The 22,400-nt window shown below is 48.9% G+C and overlaps 1 protein-coding gene across 1 annotated transcript in view; it reads right to left on the bottom strand.

The window, feature by feature from the left end:
- Positions 1-22,400, bottom strand: part of LOC112570643 (E3 ubiquitin-protein ligase TRIM9-like) — a 90,682-nt gene that overhangs the window by 59,471 nt on the left and 8,811 nt on the right. Inside the window, 1 exon segment of the mRNA XM_025249184.1 lies at positions 5,961-6,056. Coding sequence (XP_025104969.1) covers positions 5,961-6,056 — 96 coding nt within the window.

Below are 22,400 nucleotides of genomic sequence, written 5' to 3'. Positions count from 1 at the left end.
TCTCTATAAAGTTTATCAACTGTCAGAAAATAAAGGATAAACCTCGACTTTGTGCCGCTACAGTTGTAGGTTTATTAGACATTATTCTCCATCTCAGGGATGCACTCTACCTCGTCTACCAGTGGCAAACCAAAGAACTTTCATTTGAAGCGGGAAGTCTGTGAGATAGTCAAGTAACAAATGGAAGAATGGTGAGAAATACTTGAAAACGAGACTGGACTGATGAGGTAATGACAATTTCGATTTTAATTATCTCTTCGTTATTTTTCTAGCCAACGACTGCCTGTAATTTCTTCCTGTTCCACCATCTTGAGATTGGAATGTGCAAGCTAGAGCTGACACCTTTACTACCTGGCACTCACAACTAATCTCAGGCAGTTATTTTCACACGTGCCATGTTGGTTTGCTGAAGGCTGAAGGAAAGAAGAAAGATGAAAGCTCTCCGGTGGGACAGCAGCCGTCATTTTGAAGCTGTTCTCAAAGAGTTTCACTCTTGTGAACAGAGGACATTCCCGCGAGAGCTGTGATTGCCGAATCACCCTCGCCAATGGCAGAGAGGCGAGTGGCATCGAGACGATAAAATCAAATCATGTGCCGCCAATGTTCTCCCCGTATAAAGCATATTGAACTAATATTTCCTGTCCTTCTCGGTTACAACACCGCGGCCGGAAATTACTCCGCCAGTGGGGCTGCACGTGCTTTTCGAGCGCCAATGAGGAGGCTGGAATGGTCGTCGCCGCTGTTATTGCTGCTGCTGATGCTGATGGTGATGTTGTTAAGAGAGACTAGCAAATACAACGCGCGTGCAGGCTGCTGACGTGCAAATCATTCAGCCATCACGACGAGAAGGCATCTTCATCATATCACGTGACGAGACTGAGCACGTCACGTGACACATAATGGAAGGTGAGTCGAGGGCACAGCGGGGTGGGAATAATGTCTGCATGCGGTGCACGAACCGCAGGAAGTGAAATATTAATAAATTTATCCAATCATCAAAGGCTGGCTTAAAACGTTTGACAAAAAGTATCAACACAAATAATAACAACACGTTACATAACATGCACAGGTTGTGTCTATAGAATGAGAGATGGAGCACGTGCACATTCTTGTCGTTCATTCCGAGACAAGAGACAAAAAGCCTCTAATTAGGTTTTTTTTTTCCTCCCTTCAAAGTCTCGGCGATGCTTTCTTTCTGAACCGACTGTCTGTCTGTCATCACTCTGATGTGCCCCCAATACTATAGGTCACTGGCCTGCTATTAGAGGCTGAGAGTTGGCCGCTGTGTGTTCCAGTCCTGCCTGCCGCACCAGTCTTTTCTACTGCCTGAACATTGGCATACGTTGGTGCCAGACTGAGTGCTAATAAAAGCCCAGTGTTCTGCCAGAGTTTCTTGTCCCTTTGTATTGCTGCTGATCACAGTCTGCCAACCCCTCCTTCCTCCATTCATCCATCCACCCAGCCAGCCACCGTACTCCAGTTTCCCGCAGGCGATCGAAGTGTACCCGAAGGCAGTGTGTCATCAGCAACCGTCGTGAGGCTCCGACCATCTTTGATGTGTCTTGGCAGCACTTCCAGCGGCCATAGTTAAGGGGTCAGGTCCCATTGTTCTTCAAGTCCGTTTGAAATCTCTTGTCTTTTCACTCGGGTTGAGGTCCGGGGTCGGACTGTTACTCCAAACCAAAGACCTGACAGGCGGCTACCGTGACGAGACCATCACCAAAGCCAAATCTGATTAAAAAGTGCCGGTGCCCATGTTTGCATAAGACATCGGCAAGAAATTAGGCGCAGCTCAGGTTCACCTAGTCCATTGCCAGATCGACTACGTCCCCCTACCCACCACTTCCACCCCAGAAAACAGAGATCTTGCAGTTGGCTGCGCTTTGCTGGTACCCGACAAAAGAACTAAGGTCAAAGAACGAGAGACAGGAGGGAGACACTAAGATGGAGGGAAACGGTCTTCTCATTTGCCGGTCCTTTAAAGATAACACCAGTCCGTCCACGGTGACAGACTGCAGTGTCCAGTGAGACTGTTTCTGCCGGAAAAAAGATTTCAGAAAAGAATTAATCAGATATCATCACGAGCTCCCTCGGGAAGCCTAACAGAGGCATCCGGCAAACACATCAGTGAGCCGCCAGGGGCAGAGATGATGCAATTGCATTATTTTATTTCTCCTTTCCCACCCTCTCACCCAGGAGTTAGAAGTACATGACATTACATACCTACAGTCTGCGAGTTTTCTTTAACATTGTTAACAGAAATAAAAGTTTTGAGCAGTTACCGAAGCAGAGCCTGTAAGACTTCTAAGACTTCTCCCCTGAGACCCACCTCCATGCAATCAATCCGTTATTGCGAGGTGCAAGTGAACCAGACCAGCTAATCTGTTGGCAAACAAAACCTGCCTTTGCGCAGCCCGTGAGTCACTGCCCTCTCTGAGCCGGAAGCTGCAGAAGCAAACTGTAGAGCCTGTTGACTCAATATTTCCCATCATCCCTCTCGCCCGTGAATAACGACACTGCAGGCAAAGGTAGTTGTGTGATGTGGAGTGAACACTACTCCCTGTGCTAACATCATGAGATGGCGGCCTTGCTCCTACAAACTCCGAGACAGTTTCTTTTCTGGGTTGGTTTTTTTTTTTCGTCTTTCCTTCCTATTTGAAAAGTTATTGAGGAGTGAGTGCTAGTTAGCACACTTCCAAAGAATGAGCTAGAAAAACTCACTAAGCCCTCGCTAAAAGAAAAGAAGTGTCCAGCAATATTCAGTTTGTCACACCCTGGAGTCGGTGAGTCATAACCTCAGTCCATTAAACACACACCCTCCTACCTGCATGGCACCCGTTTAAAAGTTTGAGCACCACAAATGATTAAATAACAACCTTTTATTTCCCTTTATGTCTGGAGAGCTTCTCAAGAGTAATAATCATCATTTCGATCTGTTCGTCTGAGAAAGGGGTACACTACACTACACTACACTATCCTCCGCTCAGCTGGACACGTCCTCATTATAAATTTAAGAACTCTTTGTGGGAATTTCGGCAACATTTTAAATCTCTTTACCTCCATTGTCATCTTTCATCGTAATTAACATATTCTTTTCTCAATTAAGCCAGCGATGAAATCAATAACCCATTAGATTCGAAGCTTCCCCCATCTCTAAAGAATTAAAAAAAAAAAATGCGCCTTTGTTCCGGGTCAGGCTGTCCGAGGTCTGTCCGAGGTCTGTCCGGACAGGGACGAGGTCGGACGAGCAGATCTGCGAGTTAATGAGGTGTAGAAAGTTTTGGCATTGACGAGCAAACAGACTAGTCGGGTCTTAAAAGCCTGACAAGCACGAGACAAGCGTCCCCCGCTCGGAGAGGAATGAAAAGCTTACAGACTGAGAGAGGACGAGAGCTTTAATTAGCATGGGACGCGACGCAGCCTCTGTGTCAATACTCGGGAGGAGAGGGCGGGTGGCTGCCAGCGGGTGGCTGCAGGGGAGGGGACGAGGGGACACCCCAGTCACATGCTGGGGCTCGAGATGTGTGTGTTCCACATCCTCCCCGTCATTGTCACTGTCAATCATGCATTGTCAACATCAATGTCAATCATACCCTGTCACTGTCAACATCAATCATACAAGTTCACTGTCATTGTCAATCATGCATTGTCCTCGCGAATTTAGCCCATCATAAAATGTGACGAACATGTCAGTGACAAAAGTGAATGTGTCACGTGACTAACATCACACTCACAAATTTCAATCAAGGTGGAGGACATTTGTGGATGCTGGATCTGATGGTAAGAGAGTTTTGCGAGGGAAGGGGATTATCTACAGAACTGCGAGATGCATAGTACCAGACGACATGGATCCTCCACAACTCATTTATTATCACATGATATGTATAATCAAGCCCCGCTGCTCCTACTTTGTCTTACTCCGCGACATGATGGCTCGTGTGGGTGGGAGATGTGGGAGGATGCGGACTTAACCATCACACTAATAAAACTGTATTGCTTGCTGGATAACTGTCCAGGAGACAAGCTTCCTGTGGCCGGCCCTCTCTATCCCATGTCTCTTGCGTGTCTCCCCGGCACACAGCGCCGTCTGGCGGACCAGTTGTCTACGCACGGTTCCCAAACACAAAGCAGGCATGCAAGCATCCCCTAATCGTCAGCATCCCAGTCTCGCGGTTTACGACCAGCGGCGCCGATGGAGCGAAACACAAGACAGTTACGACATCGGTAACTGGAATTAGTGTCGGTAATGACGTGTCCAGCCCGCCGTGCAAAAGCCATCCTCCGTTGACCCTCCGCCGCCCCGACCGCCCGACACAACGGCGGCTCCCATTGGTTGGTTGTGACAGACAACATGGCGCGTAGCTTTTAACCTCTGGCCTTGCGCAGCTCGCGGCTTGTCCCAAAGGCCCGCTTGTAGGTCCCAGTGGAGATCTGGTGGCTGGAGGGGCTGGGGGTGCAGGTCCTCCCCCATTCTCAGGACGCGCGACAGATAAAAGAGCGCAACCGCCGCTTGGCCCCGGATGTCTGCGCACGGCACCAATCAGTCGCAATCATGATTGTTCCCTGACAAATATTGTGTAAGTGGGCCGGATCCTCTCCATCCTCTTCTTCTCCTGCCTGTTCCTCTGTCGCTGAAGCTGAGTGTGACGGGGGATGAGAGCACGTGTGCGCGAGGGGTGGGGACGACCGGCTCGTGAAGATGGTTGGCCGCAGCGCGCATCCTGGTTGATGCTGGCAAAGAGAGAATGTGTATTCACAGGATAGTGTGGGATGGTTACTACAACACTCATCCCATCTTCCACTATCATATTCTTCGTTTTTGGTGAATGAAAAAAAAAATGACAGCCAATCATTGCCAACATGATTTTTCACTATATGTGGAATCTTGAGGTTCACCGAGGTCCTGTGGACTTCACCTCGGCACGTCCACCCAAGTAACCTTTGTTCATGACAGATCGAGGTCCGACACAAAAGATTAAGCATCGGTCGCAGTCGTTCTTTCATATCTGTGAAATTTCGTTCTATCTTTATTGTCCATCATAAAAATCCGATTTCCTTAATTCAGAAAAGCGACTGTAGCAAACTGTCCTTTCCCAACACCAAAAAAAGATAAAAACAAATTACTTGCACGTTTATCCCTTTATCTCTCTATTTTCCATTGCCTCGTGTCCTCCCGTGCGCGCGTGGATGGATAGGTCAAAGTGAATCATGATTGTAGATTGTAGCTATGAATGAGGGTGCTGCTATCTGGACACTTTCACCTCATTACATAATCGCATCAGACTTTGTGGTTCGTCTAACAACTTTCAAGACCCCGGATTCGCCTGGTGCAAAGAAATACTGATGTAAAGTTGCTGCACAGCGGCTTTCTTCTCTCCGGGCCAGCGGAGAAGAGATCTCCCAGCGTCCCACACCCTTCCATTGAAAAAGTTCTTCGCCAGCGCCATCATCCGTACTGTGCCCTCAATCAGCTTTATTCAATCAAGCCCACACAATTCATCGCCGAGGCACGATACTTCTGCGAGGGCACTCGTCTGTCCCTCCCCTACCCCGCTTTTTGTCCCCTCTGTTAGGCCTCAAAAATAAAAGAAAAAATCGTGCACCACTTCTCGTGGGTCGCTGGAAACTAATCGACTGGTCTCCTGCAAACAAGCACTCCATCAACGACGATAATTTCTTTCCATGTCCAACTGAACTTTGCCAAGCACTCATTAAGCATGCGCACGTCAGTCTACGGTGGACTTGAGGCAAGCAGTCCAGCGAAGCCACGTGATCCTTGGCTCTGTTTCTTGAGAACTTGAAAAGGCTTTTGATTTAACATTAGGAAAAGCCAAATCTGAGTTAGATATACACAGATTGCATGATGAATAAAAATGAAGGAAGAATCGATAAAAGGATGAATGTAATTGTGGGTGAATGAGAGCGGATGTCGTGACAAGGTTCTGATCTGTCATACTCACACTGACACTGTCAGCCATCTTTTTTAACCGTTGTATAAACTCCGTGCCAGACTTCGCTTTCTCCGACAACGACTGCAGGTTCTGCGACAGCTCGCTCTGAAACACGGAAAAACGACAAAAAATGTGTTTAGCTGGCACAATCCATTATTCATTTTTAACATCAGTAACAAAAACTAAGTGGGGAGGGGATCGGGGAGCCAACACTTGTCAAAGATGTGTGAGCGACGGAAAGTAATGGAAACTAAATCAAGAAAGACAAACTACACAGAGGAACCTGTTACAAGAGCCCACGCCATCTTTATGAAGCTGTCACTGGAGGAGATAGCGTCAGGGACACGATGATGGGGCGAGAACAGGAATGCGAACCGAGCTCTGCAAGCCCTCAGATACGCTGGCAAGTCAGACCAGGAGGCGTTGCGGGTGAAGAGGATGCGGGTGGAAAGGGCAATGAAGGATGGAGTCAAGGTAGGAGAATGGTGGCACGGATGTGCAGTGCGGCAGGTGTCGCAGGTGGTGACGAGCGAGGTGAGTGGGGTGAGTGGGAGTCGGAAAAGAAAGGGTTGGGAGGTTAGTGAGGTCAAGGACTGACACTGAGCACAAATCATTCGCGCACCTGAGATCGCCTCGTTTTGGTGTCAGACCCTCGCCACCCCGAGATAAATGTGCGAGCATTCTCTCCCTTTTCTGCTCCTCCAAGGTTAGTGAGGTCAAGGACTGACACTGAGCACAAATCATTCGCGCACCTGAGATCGCCTCGTTTTGGTGTCAGACCCTCGCCACCCCGAGATAAATGTGCGAGCATTCTCTCCCTTTTCTGCTCCTCCAATCAGGAGGGAGTCAGTGTGGATTCTGTGTATCACCTGTACGCTAAAGGTCTACAGAAATGCATTTTTTCCTAAATGACTGAAGATCCATTGTGTCTTCTTATTTCTCGACTTACACGAAGGATGCTGTCACGTGGTCCTGTTCCCCCATTAGTTCTAACCCTGACAACTTATAAATATCAATGTATATCTCTTATGTCAGTGGTGCATCTGTATCTCGATCTGTAGAAGGGGAGGTATTTGAACTAAATTTGGAAATATTTTCTTGTCTTTGAGAGGACCTGTTCACTCTGGTAAACCTTTCAAAACTTAATCGACCAGAAATAATTAAAAACTATTTACAGCCTACGAGGCAAAGGTCCAAGTAGATATCAACATCTAAACCCAAAAATTAGTTTAAGACCTGGAACTTCCAAACCTTTTCCAACAAATAAACGCCCTCGTCAGCAACAGGGGCACACATAATAGAGACTGTGAACAATGAGTTTCCAGTTTTAACCCCCACACTCTGGATTCTTACACTCCGGGCAATGAGCTGTGGGAGTCTAACCCCTTGTCTGCATGGGTTTATTGGTGATTCATTGTGTTAGTCGCACGATGCCATCCCCCGAGTGTTGAACTTCTGACCGAGGAAAATAAGGAACAGACAGCAGCGCCACTCACAGATCGTCTGGACTTGAAGAGCGCATTGCTGTAGTCGTCAGTCCTTTCCTTTATAGTCGGATTCCTTTCTTTCGACTAATCTAACCCTAACCCATTGGCAAACACACTTGCGCATGCATATATATAAATGCATGTGTGCGCAGAAAGAGGCACGCGCATCGGATGGAAGGGCAGATAACAGGAAGATGGAGACAGAACAAAATGATGACAGAGAGAAAGAGGAGGGAAGGAGAGAGAGACTTCAAAAGGGACGAGTCACACATCAGTTCAGTCACGACCTGCTAATTTCTGAAAGGTTAAGCGGAAGGTGAGGATGTAAGTCTCGTCAAGAGCAACCGTGTGCTGCTGCAGGCCTCCGGAATGGGCGGGGTTGTCTTCCCTTCACGGCTTCAGGGGAAGGAGTGACGGATGGCAACGAATAAGGGAGGGAAGCAGAAGGTCTCTGCTACAGCCCACCTGCGGACAAGGGAGGCGACCGAGGTCAAAACTTGCATCTGCGGGTGTTTTTTTTTTTTTTAAAGGCGCCCAGCCTCCACGAGATGCTCGCGCTGCACCTTCGCGACCCGTTCCAGCAGAGCTAGATGATGATAAGGCTAGCCCTGTAAGTACACGTACGCACGGCCCTTATTTCATCTCCCTTTCTTCTGATGCGGCTGGCAGCGTGAAGGGAGATAAGCGAATCAGCGCAGGACTTCACAGCCATCCACGAGTCCGACTGTAAATTATCTGTTAATCATGCTTAGCCTTATGACGATGGAGGCATCTTTCGATGTGACATGTTTAACGGGCGGTCGGCTTAACCCCTGACCTTGTTGGCGTTACTCGCGACACCCCAGCGCGCTCAAGGGAGACAAATCAAGGGCTTTGCATAAGCCCGACTCGTAAATGGCTTCAGTTCCGGACAAAGAAAGTCTCGTCCGGCATACGAACGGACATTTTGGTCGAGGGAGCAGTTATTGTGGGTCTGGTGTGACGGAACTGGTGACGTAACACAGGAACAGATGTACAGCCAGCCCTTGCGCCTCCGTCGTGCGTGCGGCCCCACAGCGCGTGCGACAGACCACGTGCATGCATCCTGACGGAAATTCCAGCTTCGCGGGTTGCACCGCAGACTGCGCACCGCCAAATGGCCCCAAGGCGCAGACGGTGCTTGAATACTGCACGAAGGTAGTTTACATCAAACGCTCCCTACCCCCAGCACGTGCACACAAGATTAAAAAAGTTTTCAAAAAACTGTGGCGGCGCTCACGAGCTGTTTGTCTGCTCAGGGCGCAAACTCAACGATTGTCGCCTTTCAAATCCACTTCCCATCACCAAAGCCCTCCGTTACCGACAATCAATTAAAAGCTGCTGCCTTTGTTTTGTTTTTGTTTGGCTGTGGACTTTTGTTTTCTCGAAAGGGGTGGGGATGGGGTGCTTCTAGTCGACAAGGTTTCGGTCTTTAAGGAGTTCGATCTGCAGACTGACAAAATGTCGGTGTAGTCTTCTTGTCCTCAAAAAGCTGCTCCTGGAAACTAGATTTATTACCACAGCCCTAACCATAAACATGACCAGCTTCTTTCCTTCACCTCCTCTACTAGATTACGTAGCTTTATACCTTTACAAACACTGTTTCGTCTTCTGTCTTTGGCCGAAGGCGCATGCGCGGGGTTAGGGTCTCCATGGCATCAGGTCCAGTGGACCTCCATCAGTGCAATCAATAGGACTCAGCACCACCGACCATCAGACGGGAGTATTTCTGGTGAGACAGGACATAAGCCGCGGGAAGATTGTGGGACAAAGACAAGCGAAAATTGCTGAAGTAATGTTAAATGATCGGTGGAGCTGTCAGGAAGGGGAGAAATCAAAGACAACTCGACCATTGATCGATGAGTTGCATGAGTGGATTTTAATATCTTGCATCTTTTTTTATGTTGGGTCCTTATTGACTACCGTCAGAACCGGTGAATTTACTTACGAACAGAAGTGGGGATGTTTGAGAAAAAAATAAAATATCTCGTCTAGCAACCTCCAGATAACGTGCTCAGAAAAAGAAAGAAAGAAAGAATGGTGGACCAGGCATGAACAACACGGGACAACAACTGTTGTTGTTTCTAATCCCTCCTGACATCCCAGACACTACACCCTGACCAGTGGTTTCCTATATCACCAAGCAACTCGTTTCCGGACTTGTTTTCTCTAGAAGACACCCGAACTGTGTCGCTGGAGGCTGCTGCCTTCCCTCAATGGGATGTTCCGGATGATTACAGACCGCATTCATCACGCGAAAACGTTACACGTGGCAGCAAGCAACAAAAAAAAAAAAAAAAGGAGAGAAAAAAGGAGATCATTCAGATTCCTAGTTTTTTCTCAGCCCTCCCCCTCTCCTCCCCGCTGATTCTTCCTGCGGTTATCTTCGCGCACATCTACAAGTTCCTGATGACAGCCCTCGGCAGACGGAAGTAAGCCCCTCGCGAGCCCCTCCTGAGAAACTACAACGGGTACCTAGGACTGCCAAATATCATTTATCTCCACCGACACCCACACCGATGATGCAGATTGCAGGTCTGAGGTCTGGCGGTTAGAACCCCCCTGGGGGCACTGAGGAACTGGTAGTAGTTGGCGAAACTGATGGACTGCTCTGACGGAAGGACTGTGGTAGTCGTTGCTGAACGTGACAACTCACAGGAAGCCGGGGTAACCCCTCAGGGTACAATCGCCAGGAACATTCAAAGCTCTCCACCCGATGGTTAAAAATCGTGGTTTCCTGAATAAAAAGACTTCCCTCTCTCATTGACTTCGCTGGTGATTTGGACCTGAAAGGATTGAGAGTAGCACGAGGACAAATGAACAGTCGACTAAAGGACAGAAGACCATCGAGTGAAGTCACAGACACAAAACCCTCGAGGCTTCAGTCTCTTCCGCTTGTTTCATTAATGTGTCGGTACTTTTCAAGGATTATTCTGGAACATTCAGACAAGTTAGAGCAGTTACTCGGGAAACCGTTTTTAAGATTCAACTGAAGAGGCCAGAGGACAGGGTACTTTGAATATCTTCAAATTATGAGGCGATTAATTCTTTAGGAAGAAACGAAGAATATGGCTTACATCCGATTCCTCCCCCTCACTCACTCTTTTTTTGCGAGGTTTGTTTTATTTCCTGAAATGTGTCTTCATGTTCGTCTTTTATTGTTTGTTTCTCCTTTCTGTCCTCCGTATTTTGCCCATGTGGTCTTCTGCTGACAGCATGTTCCTTCGCGGGTGTAATTATGTCAATCACAGGTTGATTATTATTAATTATTATTAATATAACATGTGCTTGCACATAAAGTGACTAGATACAGGGCAACCTCCCGTTTCTAACAACCCACAGCCTCAGGTGATTAACTTTTCCTGACTGGCAGTCACTGCCCTTGTTTGTACCTGACTAAGCGGAAGTGGTTCACCTTTCCAAGGCAGAACGGCAGGTGAGAGTGGAAGGCACCACGACTAGCGAGTGCTTGCTGCATGACCAAGTGTGTAAATCTACCTGGCGCCGGTAAGTGTTTTTCTCCCAACAGGTGAGGTGTGACGTAACATCACGTTTTTGGACTCGGCGATCCACAGTCGCGCGCGCAGGGTGCGTAACGGCGCACACGTGATTCACAAGGGCGGAACTGATTAAAGTCGGCAGTCCAAATAGCGGACAGGTGCAAAAGTTCGCACCTGGAGTTGCCACTGCTAATCACGGTTAAGCGGTTTTTGATTTAGGTATTCATAATTTTTTTCCGTTCGGAATTTTCTCTCTCTCTCTTTTCCGTGGGATGTTTGTTTTCAACAGTCGTGTAAAATATGGACAGCTAACTCAGAGTACTTTTGTATTCTTTAAATACATGATTTTGCATATTTCTGGAGATAAATTCTACATAACTACCCCGTCAAGAAAGTTCTTCAATCCACGAGTGAGCCATCTTCCCTCCGTGACACTGATCACCTTCCCGTCATCTCCCTCCGCTCGTCCCACCACTCCTCCTGTGTCTCACGTGCAGCTCCAGAGCTAATGCTAAATGTTGGATGGAAAGACGAAGAGAGCAAGGCTCAGATGTCTGCTGGCGATGACTGTTTACTTTGATGACGTCGACGACATAGGACGTTAGACGAATCAGTGACAGGGCCCCTCCCTCCCCCCGCCATCCTCCTGGCTTCGAGATTGGACTAATGAGCCAGGATGTAAGCTGAGTTGCTGACAAGATAACATCAAAAAGTAAACATTTTCTTTCTCACCTCCCTGCATGTTTGCAAACATTCACTCAGTCTTCTTCACATTCTAGGTTTCGCACGCGCGCGCACACACACACATCCCCAGACCCCAAACCCGTTTTGTCGGCAAATTACTGCAGATGTTGGACAACCAGTCAGACGGTGTCACGAAAAGGTGTCTAAGGAGTCAGATTGAATTCCAGCAAGGAGGCAGCGCCTGTTGACTCTGAAATCCTTAGACGTTGGAAATTGGAAAGCCGAGGCCTGCTCCGAGCGTTGGGTGGCGTGGCCGAGCGCCTAACGTTGTGTCAATCTGTCAATCTGCGCCACTCTCCCCCGAGTCAACACCACTACACCCACCCCGATTATTATTCCTGTCTCGACCACATCAGTCTTGGTAATCCAAGCCTCTCGCTCATCCTGTCGACGTCTAGAAGCTGCTTCCATCAAAGGCTGAAAGATCCTCTCTCCTCTTCCATCCTGTGCCGAGTGTGGGGCTGGAGGGAGTGGGTGGGACACGTGCGCCGGGCCACATTTTTAAGGAGTTAGAGAAGCCACCGTTCGTCACAAACATATTGGAAAAAACATTTTTTAAAAGTTTGGCACTCAGTTTTTTTATGGACCATTCGCTGATGTCTTACGTGGGGACGCGGATATAAAATGAAGCCAACGGGTGATGAGAAACGGAAAGTGGAGCCCTACCGTGAGGTCAACATCACATGACCCTGACGAAACATACAGACTTGGTTAGACAGACAGAGGGAAAGAGTGACTTAAAAGAGACCGAGAAGATCTACTCTCCTAACCACATAGAAGCCAACATTTTGGTTGTCAGCCATTGCCTGTTATTTCTCAGCGGAGGAGACAACTCTCACCAGCTTGGCAAAGTGATGTTTCAAGGGGCATAACTGTCAAACCTCTCGTGTGTGTGTGTGTTGTTAGTACAATAATTTTAAAGCCTTTCTCGAAACCTCATTCTTTAGTCTCTTAAATCCTTCTTCAGGACAATCTGCCTGCTCTTCAGAAAGGGGTGGAACAGTCGAAGATGACAGGCCTTTATCCAGTTTTCCACCCTGCTTCCCACCACCTGTCCTCCTTGCTACACAATAGGAGCGGTGACAATAGAAGTTCTCTACAGGGTGCAGTGACAAAGGCTACTGTCATGTCAAGCTGTCTGCGCTTTGTCACCAGACCTGAGTTTAACATGTCATCGGGATCAGCTTGACCACGTGAGTTCAGACCTACCATCTTATCAGTGTCATGTCAGCAGGGTCTGGGGTTGGTGATCTACTCTCTCGTCAAAGCGCTCACTTAGCACCTGCACTGTACGGGTGGGTGGAGCTGTTGCTGGTCAGGTGACTGGTGTTCGCTTTCTACCCTTGTAGCTCCTCAAAGATGCTCAGATGCTTTTTATCGTCTGAAATCTGTTACAAAACCGTTACGAGGTCTACAGTTCTGATGTCCCATTTTGTTTAAAGTCAACGATAACATAAATAATGTGCTTACGGTTATTGGGTATTGAAATACCCGTATCCAAAGGTTAGACGCACAGCCATCACGTGACAGGCCTATCACTAGCAGCGCCTGAAGCGGACGGAAGCTTGTAACGGCTCCACGTCGATCGATAAGTCTTCTCATCGCCAGCGTCGATAACGATCGTCGACACCGATGTTCTTCGCGCAAAGCTTTCATCGGCTTACAGCCTCCGTACAACTGATCCGTATTTGGCGGAGATACCACACACGAACCAGCGTGTCGCGGATTTTTTTTTCTCCAAAATACCGAAGAATTGAAGAAGAAAAAGAATAAGGATGAAAAAAGCGAGGAGAGCATCAAAAGCTTGGAGCATCTACTGTAGCCAGGGGCTGCACGAGCCATGTCTATAAACATTGCACGAGGACTCCCCTGACGGCGGGGTAGGTAACCCGCTGAGATAAAAAGTCTTCCAAGGATTCCAGGCGTTCAGCTGTAGTACTCAGCCAGGAAGGAAGGAAAAAAGGAGGCTACGAGGCTTGGACGTGCTTGTCCATCGGCAGACGGTGCGACAACTTCTGCATGTCATCATTACTAACTGGTCTTGGTGTTCACCTGTACTCGATGGTGGTCATCAGACCTACCTGGTGTGCATCAGAATAAATACATTTCCAGGGTACATGTGCGCCCACGAGCATGTGCACGTGCACCTGTGTATGCACGTGACCACACACGTGCAATGCTAGTCACCCCCTTGCTGGGACTCACCCAGGATATCGTACTCTGATAGCACGGGTCGACACACCCTTCGGCTTGTCCCAGAAGTGCTTGCGCTGACGAGACCTACCCACACACGTACCCGCGTATCTACCCCACACACGACGTGGACAGCAGGGTGCGTGCTTGACACGCGAGCAACACGCTCACGAGCGCTTATCACGTGACGCTGGGTGGTAGCATGCGGACTGCCAGCATCTTTACTACTTGATAACAGAATGGATAACATGTTTTCATGAAAATAAAAAATAATTAATTTCTTCTTGTTCTTTTTCTCCTAGTCTTATTCTTCTTATTCTTTCTTGGTCATTCTTTCTTTCATCTTCTATTCATTACTGCATTATCTGTCCAGAAGAGAGTGTAGGGGGCATGAGATTCATCTTCGCAATTTAGTGGATGCTACACAAGTGGAGTAATGACATCTATTTGCTTATCTTCCGCCTCCTCCTCACAACAGTTTTTCTTTCTGAACGCACGCGCTCGCATCTGTCGGCGCCCTCTATCAGTTTTTAAACTCGTTCTGTCGTTCCCCAACTTTAACGTCTTCCGTCTTGAAGACATGTTTACCTGAAAAATCCTCGACATCTTTAATTTGCACACATCAAAACAATCTTCTCCTCCATTCCACAGCCGGCCCCTACCTACGTTCGTGAGCTCGAGTCCGTTTTTCTTCAAACCGAATGGCTAATTTGCCTCCTGCAATATTCAGGGCCGTAAAAACGATGGGAGGGAGCTCGTTAGGGTTCGCAGGGTGCAGCGCGTGCTCTTGCTGTAGCTCGGTGCCGGAGGGGGGCCCCTTAACAGTCCTCGCACCCAGCATCGGGTCAGATGAAAAGGACGGAGTGAAAAACGATCAAGACAATAAAAGGTGGAGAAGTCAGGCGTGTCGTCACGCGGGTGTGAGAGGCGGGTGAGCGCTGCTCACGAAGGACTTCGCCTTGACCTTTCAACCAAGCCGTGAGTAAGAACTCTGTTTATGTCGCTGCCTATTGGGGGAGAGGTGAAGAGGCTTGGAAATAAACCCTGGAGTGTAGTCAGACATCTGTTCACTCCACTTGGAGACTATACTGATAGGAGGCGCTGCTCTCCCCACCTAACCCTTCAAGACCTAATGAGAGAGGAGAGTATCTTCCACCCGTCTGCACTTGTTTTGATCGCTTAATTTCTCATTCGCATTCAGGACATGATTGTCGACATCATAGCTCGTGTTTTTCTTTTTATTTTTTTTTTTTTTGGAAGATCTGTGATTTATGAACACAGCTCATCAGGTGGCGGAAATACCTTGTTACCGGGGGATGAGTGAAAAGTTCACAAAAACGCACGCACTTATTAATGTAACAAAAAATAATGCGGTATGAAACACGGGTATGCGTGGTACAGATACACTAGAGAAAGATACTGGGTGCTACACAAGAAAGAATCTGGCGAAGTCAGGAACATTGCCCAGCCGGAAACACCGAAGGCGATCGCTCCTGCCGACAATCGTAAGGAGGACGGAACCAATGTAAAAGAAATCTCTGTATCGCTAAGTGCTTCGCCGACAAAGCGGACAGGTACGAGAGTGGGCGAGGGTGGGCGAGAAAACCCGAGACCTGCGCCAGATGGGAGGGCGGGGAGGCTGACGCAGACAAGATAAGGACGACGGGGTTGTCCAGTCGCAGTGGCGCCAGCATCCCTCCCTCGTCCCCTACTCTCTCCCCCCTACCACCACCACCAACCACGTGATCTGCGTCCTCGCCAAACATCTGTGTTGCCCGCTGCTTGCTGGGTACACACAGTCCGTGCCGCCCGGCCAAGTCTTGGGCCCAAGAGGCAGGGTGAGCCACTCGCCATCGTTGCCCAAGATGGCGGCGCCTGTTCAAAGCTGCTGACTGCGACAGACTTAATCTGCTGGCGCCACGAGGCGAGGGATGAGGGCGACAAACCACTAAAAACTTTCGGCCCGCACCATCATGGTGCTCGGTGTCCAAACAGTCCCAACGTCTTCAGGGATCCATGTTTGCAGACACATAGTAGAGAAAGAGAAAAGAGGAAGAAGCGTGTTCCTGTGTTCAATGATTCAAGCAGCATAACACTCATACAATATTTCAAAACGATATTAATATAAGTTTTGCTTCCCGAAAGGTTTTAGCAAAAACAAAATTTTCGTCGCCATGGTAATATTAACACTGCAACGATTTTAAATGTGGATAAACTTTGCCAAATTTAGTCAATATTCGTCCATAGTTTGTACTGTTAGCTGTGAGGAGTGAACCGCAGTCATCCGACTCCTCCCTGCCGCTCAGACATTTCTAAGAGCCTCCAGTCGCCATCTTGTCACACTGACTACTTGAAGAGACAGGAATCCGCGGTCAGATACACTGTTCCGTGTCTGTCTTTGTTCCGTGTGTCTAGTGCATTCTGGTCTGAACCTACCCTGAGACCACCCAGACATTTAACACAACGCCTATCTGTAATTTAAAACTGATGAGGGTCATGTTCTGGACAGTTCCTGACCTCCGACCTACAATACTTTCAATAAACTGTGTTTAGAGAACATGAAACCTGCCATATTTAGCTAGGATTCCTTTCTCTCTTCCTCTCCTGATGTTTCGTTGGGTGGTGAGCCTCCCCGCCGCTTGTCTGAGAGCTGAACAGCTCTCGTCAGGTGAGAGGTTGAGGCTGGAACTGACAGTCATCAGTGTGCCGACACCCTTTCTTCCCTCTCTCCTCACTGTCCCTCCATACCCGCAAATTCTCTCCCAGCAGGTGTCTCAAGGAAGGGAGAGTCCTCCCTGCACCTTTTTTCCATTCACTCCAAGAATTCTCACCTTTCCCTGACTGATCACAGCTACTGAAGAAGAGACTTGCATCAGTAGTCATTCAAAGACTGAAAGACTATCTTCAAAGTGGACATGCCACCGGTCACTGTCTTAGTTTCATTGTCTAGAGATAATTAGACAAAGGACTGCTTGAGTCTGTCAGATTATTTATGCAACGAAGAGTCGAGTCAGCAGACAAACTATCAGACTCACGATGAGGAGCTGAGCCAGCAGACTACTTCCCGAACAAAAAAAAAAAGCATCGCCAATGTATTCAGCGACAAACAGCAAACATTAAAAAAAACTTCTGGCTGTAATGCTGTTGACCTTTTGTGATCTGTCTTCATAAAATTGCAAATGTCCTGACGATCAATGGCAAGCAATAAAAAGGCAACGGCGGGCTGTTGGCCGACAGGAAATGGAGAAGTTGGTAATTTGCAAAACATGGCATTTTAATGACTGTGTGGACGCCCCTCTCGTGCTCAGGGAAAAACAAGAACAGGGTTCGACTTCCTCGCGCTCACTGTAAAAACATCGTGTATTTGTAAGCTTTAAAAAATATTTTAAACACTGGGTTTAAATAGTTTTCCATGATGTGACACGTCTGGAAATCCACAAAAAACAGAACGATGTTTTTGTCGATAGAAGGAAAGAAAGAAATAAAAATGTGAGACTTCTGTAAAATTGTCAAAATATTTAACTTGAAACATAAGGTGAGAAAGATGGTGGGATGCATTTCCAAAGTAGCAAAGAGGATTTTTAGACGAGGCTTACAAGGCCACGATATGGAAATGAAGCTGGTAGCCTGATGCCAGTGGCCCCCGGCAGGTGGCGCGAGGAGTCTGTGGCACATGGACCCAACTCATCCACTTGGCGGCGGTTCACGATCAGGTCCTTCGCTCACCTATCTTCACCAGCGTGAGGAGGGTGAAAACATCTCACCCCTGTGACGACAGCTCCCCCTGAAGGTTCTAATCAGGTCGAGACAACTCGTGGTGTTCTCACACTGTGCGGTAAACAAATCACGTGACGATTTTGCTGTGAAGTTGCAATAACACTTTCGATAACAATCGTCGCTAAAGTCGTCAACCTGAACATCTTCGTTGCATCTTAACCCCACCCACCCCTCCTCATCCGTTGCTACTTCTCTTTCCGCATCCTCCACTCTGCTTGTTACCCAGCGGCCTCCGCCCCTACGCCGCGACTCAAGAGCTCCTTCGCCATCTAGGGTGAGGGTTCAAAGGTCACCGCTCCGCCTCGGAAGGGCAACCACTCTCAGATCTGCGACGACTAGCCACGTGCAGGCACGTGCCCTCACGCGCGCCACGTCCATTCGATAAGCAGCATCACCGGTAGGTCTGGCGTTAATGAGCTCCCTCCCTCCCGCCTCGATGTTGCTGCCCCTCCCACCCCTCATACCCACTACCCACTTATCCCTGGCTGTGTAGACAAACCCGTAACTAGAGCGACAGGACCTTCACAGGTCGTGACCACTCCCCGTTGCGAGGAGGAGGAGGAGGCGGCCAGCCACAGGATCCCGGGTGGACGTAATCTGACAGCTGGGTGACATCATGATCAAAAGTTGAAGGCCATCTGTCAAGTTTAATCTCTTGTAGATTGTGAGTGGGTCAGTGGTACCTCCTCTTCTCCTCCCCACACTCCGGGAAGGTATGAGAGGGGGAAGAGGTTACTTGCCACGTGTCTCACAGCTACTGGACACGCGCTACCCCACAGTCCCGGCAACACAGATCACGTGGCTGGACAAGACACTGCGGTGGTTCAATGGGACAAACAGACAAGTTGCGGGCCCTGGGAGTCCAGACCGATGTCTCCTCCTTCACAACCTTTACACGTAATCCTCCGATAGTCGATAAGGAGAACTTGAAGAGGTAGCTCTTGGCTCAGGTTACCCTTTGACCCCCTCCCACTGCCCCACCAACCTACCCACATCCCGAATGTTCGTGGAGGAATCGTTCAGGTCTCCTGCATCCTAGACGATTAAGATGGAGTAAATGCCTAACCTGCGTGTCGTCTGTGTGTCAGGAGGCGGTGAGCCCACACCTTACCAGCCCCGTGTGGCGACCCATTCACTTTACGACAAACATCAGTTACAGCTGACGTCCTGTCAACGTCACTGCTGACGTCCTAATCCAGCTTATCGCCGAGGGCGACAAGAACATGAGAACATCTTGAGCCTCGTGTCGACAAACGCCCCCGTGAGCTGCGCTGGTCTCGCTTGGAATCATCGTCTCCTGCTGCCATGACGACGAACACCTGCCTTCCACTCAATACTCTGTCTTCTTCTACCGGCTGACTGAATGGACGGCTTTACAATCGCCATGAAGTGCTACACTTCCAGAAAATTCCATGAAGTACAATAAAAAGAAAATGTTAGTACTCTTGTTAGCACCTGCGCTAACCTGTTAGGTTTTTTTGGGGGTCATACATTCAACTGTTGACACTCGCATTCTTTTTCTTATTATCATTGATCGTGAAAGTTACTCTTCGTAAAATCTTAAATTAAAAAAGTTGTCAGCAGAGAAATGTAAGTGGTTCACCGCGTCTAGGGATCAGCACATAGACGTTCGTTGTCTGATAACTTAGTTGCCTACCCATTAGGTGGGATGTGACGAGTTGTCCAGTCACAAGTGAAAAGAGCCTGGAAGCAGTAACCCTTGCCCCCAGCCCCACCCTCCCTGTGTTGAAGAGTACAAGCCACCAGTCCCCGTCCCCCTGCTCCCCAGCGCAGCCCCACGGCTCCCTAAATCCATTTTCTGACAGTTAACGCCGCCGAGAGTTCTGTTCCATTCTCACGCTCCGGTAACCACGAACAACAGCATTTGCGTGCAGACCGTGAAGAATGGGAAAGTTTATGTCTGGTGGGAAATACGTTCCATCGCGACACCTCCGACAACCCTTCATGGCGGAAAATCCTACTTCTCTCCCCTCCTTTGTGCCCGCTACGGGTGCTGGGGTGGAGAAACACAAGGGGCAAAGTTAATCTCGGTGGGAGGTGCAGGGCGGGGGATTGGGCAGGGATGGGGTTGTCCTAGCCAGCGGGAGGAAAAGGACAGACCTTAGCTCACGACAAAGGGGTTGGGGGAGACCTTGCGATTGTTACCTGACAATACCTGTCCAACGGCCGGCGGCTTTCATGCAAGGTGTCGCCCCAGATCGCCTTGCCAGCCTTGGACTTGGTGATAGACAGATACACTGGAGGTTCTCCGGAGGAACGATACACCATTGCAGGATGTAGTCTGAACTGGGCTTTCTCAGCAAAATAAAATGACACAAGAAACGATCTCACAACCTTTCAACTAGTCATGGTTTCCTTACAGATAACGGCTGTAACGGTGTTAGTTTTCCTCTCACTGCTTCCATCTATCTCAAGTTCTTATCATCAATCACCTGAGGTAAGGGCAAGATGCACGAAGAGAACTCCAGCAAACATCGGAGTCCTTGAAGAAAATATTTATTATTAGTTTTCCAAAGCTGGAGGAAAGAAGTTTTGATGGATAAGACATCGATGATATCGCGAGAAATGTAATTCACAATTCTTAACTAATGAGCAGGCTTTTATCGGAGAATTGAAATACTTTATCTTCTTGAAAGAATATTTTAGATATGATGTTGAAAGCGGCTTGAAGATCCACTTCCTATGGTCACACCACCTCCCGGAGAAACCCTACTTCGTAAGATTGCACCTGCTAGCGATGCCAACCCGACAGTAGTAATCAAGTACAGCCGATGACCCAGCGATGACCTCAAAGAAAGAATGGTCAAGTTGCCGACGACACAGGCGCCGGTGGTACCCGCTTATCGCGGCCTCATAAAGGTCGGGTACAAAGATCGCACCGCTGGGCACCTCCTTTGACACTCCCATTGTCACCTGGTGACATCACTAGTCCTCCATTGTCACCTGGTGACGTCACTAGTCCAACGATGCTGGGAAGGTGGGGTGCACATGACCGTTAGATAATGAAGATGACTGCAAGCACTCTTCCTTGATACCTTCACAACAGACAAAACATTGACACCAAGCAACGTCCTCTCAGCCATGGTGGATGTGTATGTCAGTGTGTGTGTCAGTGTGTACACGCGCGCGCTCACGCAGCAAAGTGTTTAGAAGCAAGGACATGGTGTAAATACTTGGCTTGCCAAGGAAACGGTCCTAAAGGTGAGGAGAAGTCAGTGTACTGCAGCCCCCCTGGTGCAAGTTTACGGTGCTGGTAGGTTGTCTTCTTCACAGGCCGTAAAGTCCGTGCCGCTGTCTCGCCTCCTCCTCCCTAAAACGCTCAGGTAATAAATTCTTCCGAGCGAGACAGTGGGCTGAGCTCTCCGCGCCTCCCAGCGGTGGAAGGGGGCCAGCGATAAAACATGAGTGGTGGTGGTGGTGGTAGTGGTGGGAGGAGGCGGGCGCCGACTACAGTTTTCCTCCACGATGACGCAGTGTCCCCCTCCTACCCTCTCCCCACCCGTGAGCGCCGTGGTGGAGCGTGATGCAGATTCTTGCGGACCGAGAGCACTCGGTTGCGGCTCACTTCACAGCTTTTCATCCGTTTTTCAATGTTTCAAGGGGTCAACGCCACGGGAGGGGAAAAGCACTGTCGATGGTGTTCGAGGTGAGCCGAAGGGGATTTAAATGACAGACGAGGCGGGTCGACGAGGGCGTCGCACGCAGCGGTGACACAGTAGTTGGCGCCAGAGGGTCAAAACGTTCGTCTGTTGCGAGGTTTAGTAGCTCGCCGACAGTGGGAGGGAGGCCAAAGGATTCGACTTTGTCTGGAGCTTGTCCTCCTCCTCCACTCCTGACTACTCACACTTGCGTGTATGTTCAAGATCCAAGTTCTGTCGGGCAGTCCGTCAGCAGGTACTCCAGTTTTCCCTTGCGGTCCACACCACCCGTTTACTCTGCACCGTAAAACCAGTGAACCACTCATCGCCTCGGTTTGCGGTGACGTAATATGGGAATAATTGTCAAACACCTTCTCCTCCTCCTTTCTCTAAAGAGACCTTCCAATCGAGAGAAGTACTCACAAGAGATATTCTAATAAAAATACAGCGACTTTCATCTTCCCAGCTATCCACTTTCTGTGTCGAAGAGGTCAAAGGGTCCGATGCGCAGCCGTGACCTGAGACAAAGGTCTACTTCCGGGCACTGTCCTTTGATGGTGGACGAGATGCTTGACCACGGGGCACATCGCTCAGCGGCCCGGTGTTAATGGCGTCCGTGGAAGGAATCGTAAATCAGGCCGACAGGTACATGAAAGGTAGCCGCAAAGCATCTTGGGGCGGTGGCACGCACGTGTTTGAGAGGAAGCAGCGGCGTTCATACGGCTGTCGAGACTGCGCATGTGCAGTGAGTCACATCCCAGCAGACCAAAGGACTGAGGGTTTGATAAGCGGGTACAGTTTGGAGGTCAAGGAAATTTTGATCAGTGTGTGATGCTGTACTTCAGGTATCCAAGAGCACGCAATACGAAAACAACAACACTTAAAGTGAGTTCCTGCGAGAGTGATTGCCCCTCTCTGAACTCTTCTGCGTTTAAATCAGCCTCTCTCTCGTGCGCACGAATATTCTGAACACCCTCGGACATGGCTCAACACAAATTCGTAGCCTAATTACCGATGTAAGCATAATGATATAATATACCAACACGCACGCGCACACACCAACAAACATAT

The sequence above is a fragment of the Pomacea canaliculata genome, linkage group LG8 (assembly GCF_003073045.1).
Source record: "Pomacea canaliculata isolate SZHN2017 linkage group LG8, ASM307304v1, whole genome shotgun sequence".
Taxonomy (NCBI): domain Eukaryota; kingdom Metazoa; phylum Mollusca; class Gastropoda; order Architaenioglossa; family Ampullariidae; genus Pomacea; species Pomacea canaliculata.
The sequence above is the reverse complement of the archived record's forward strand: the minus strand, read 5'-3'. Positions and strand labels throughout refer to the sequence as shown.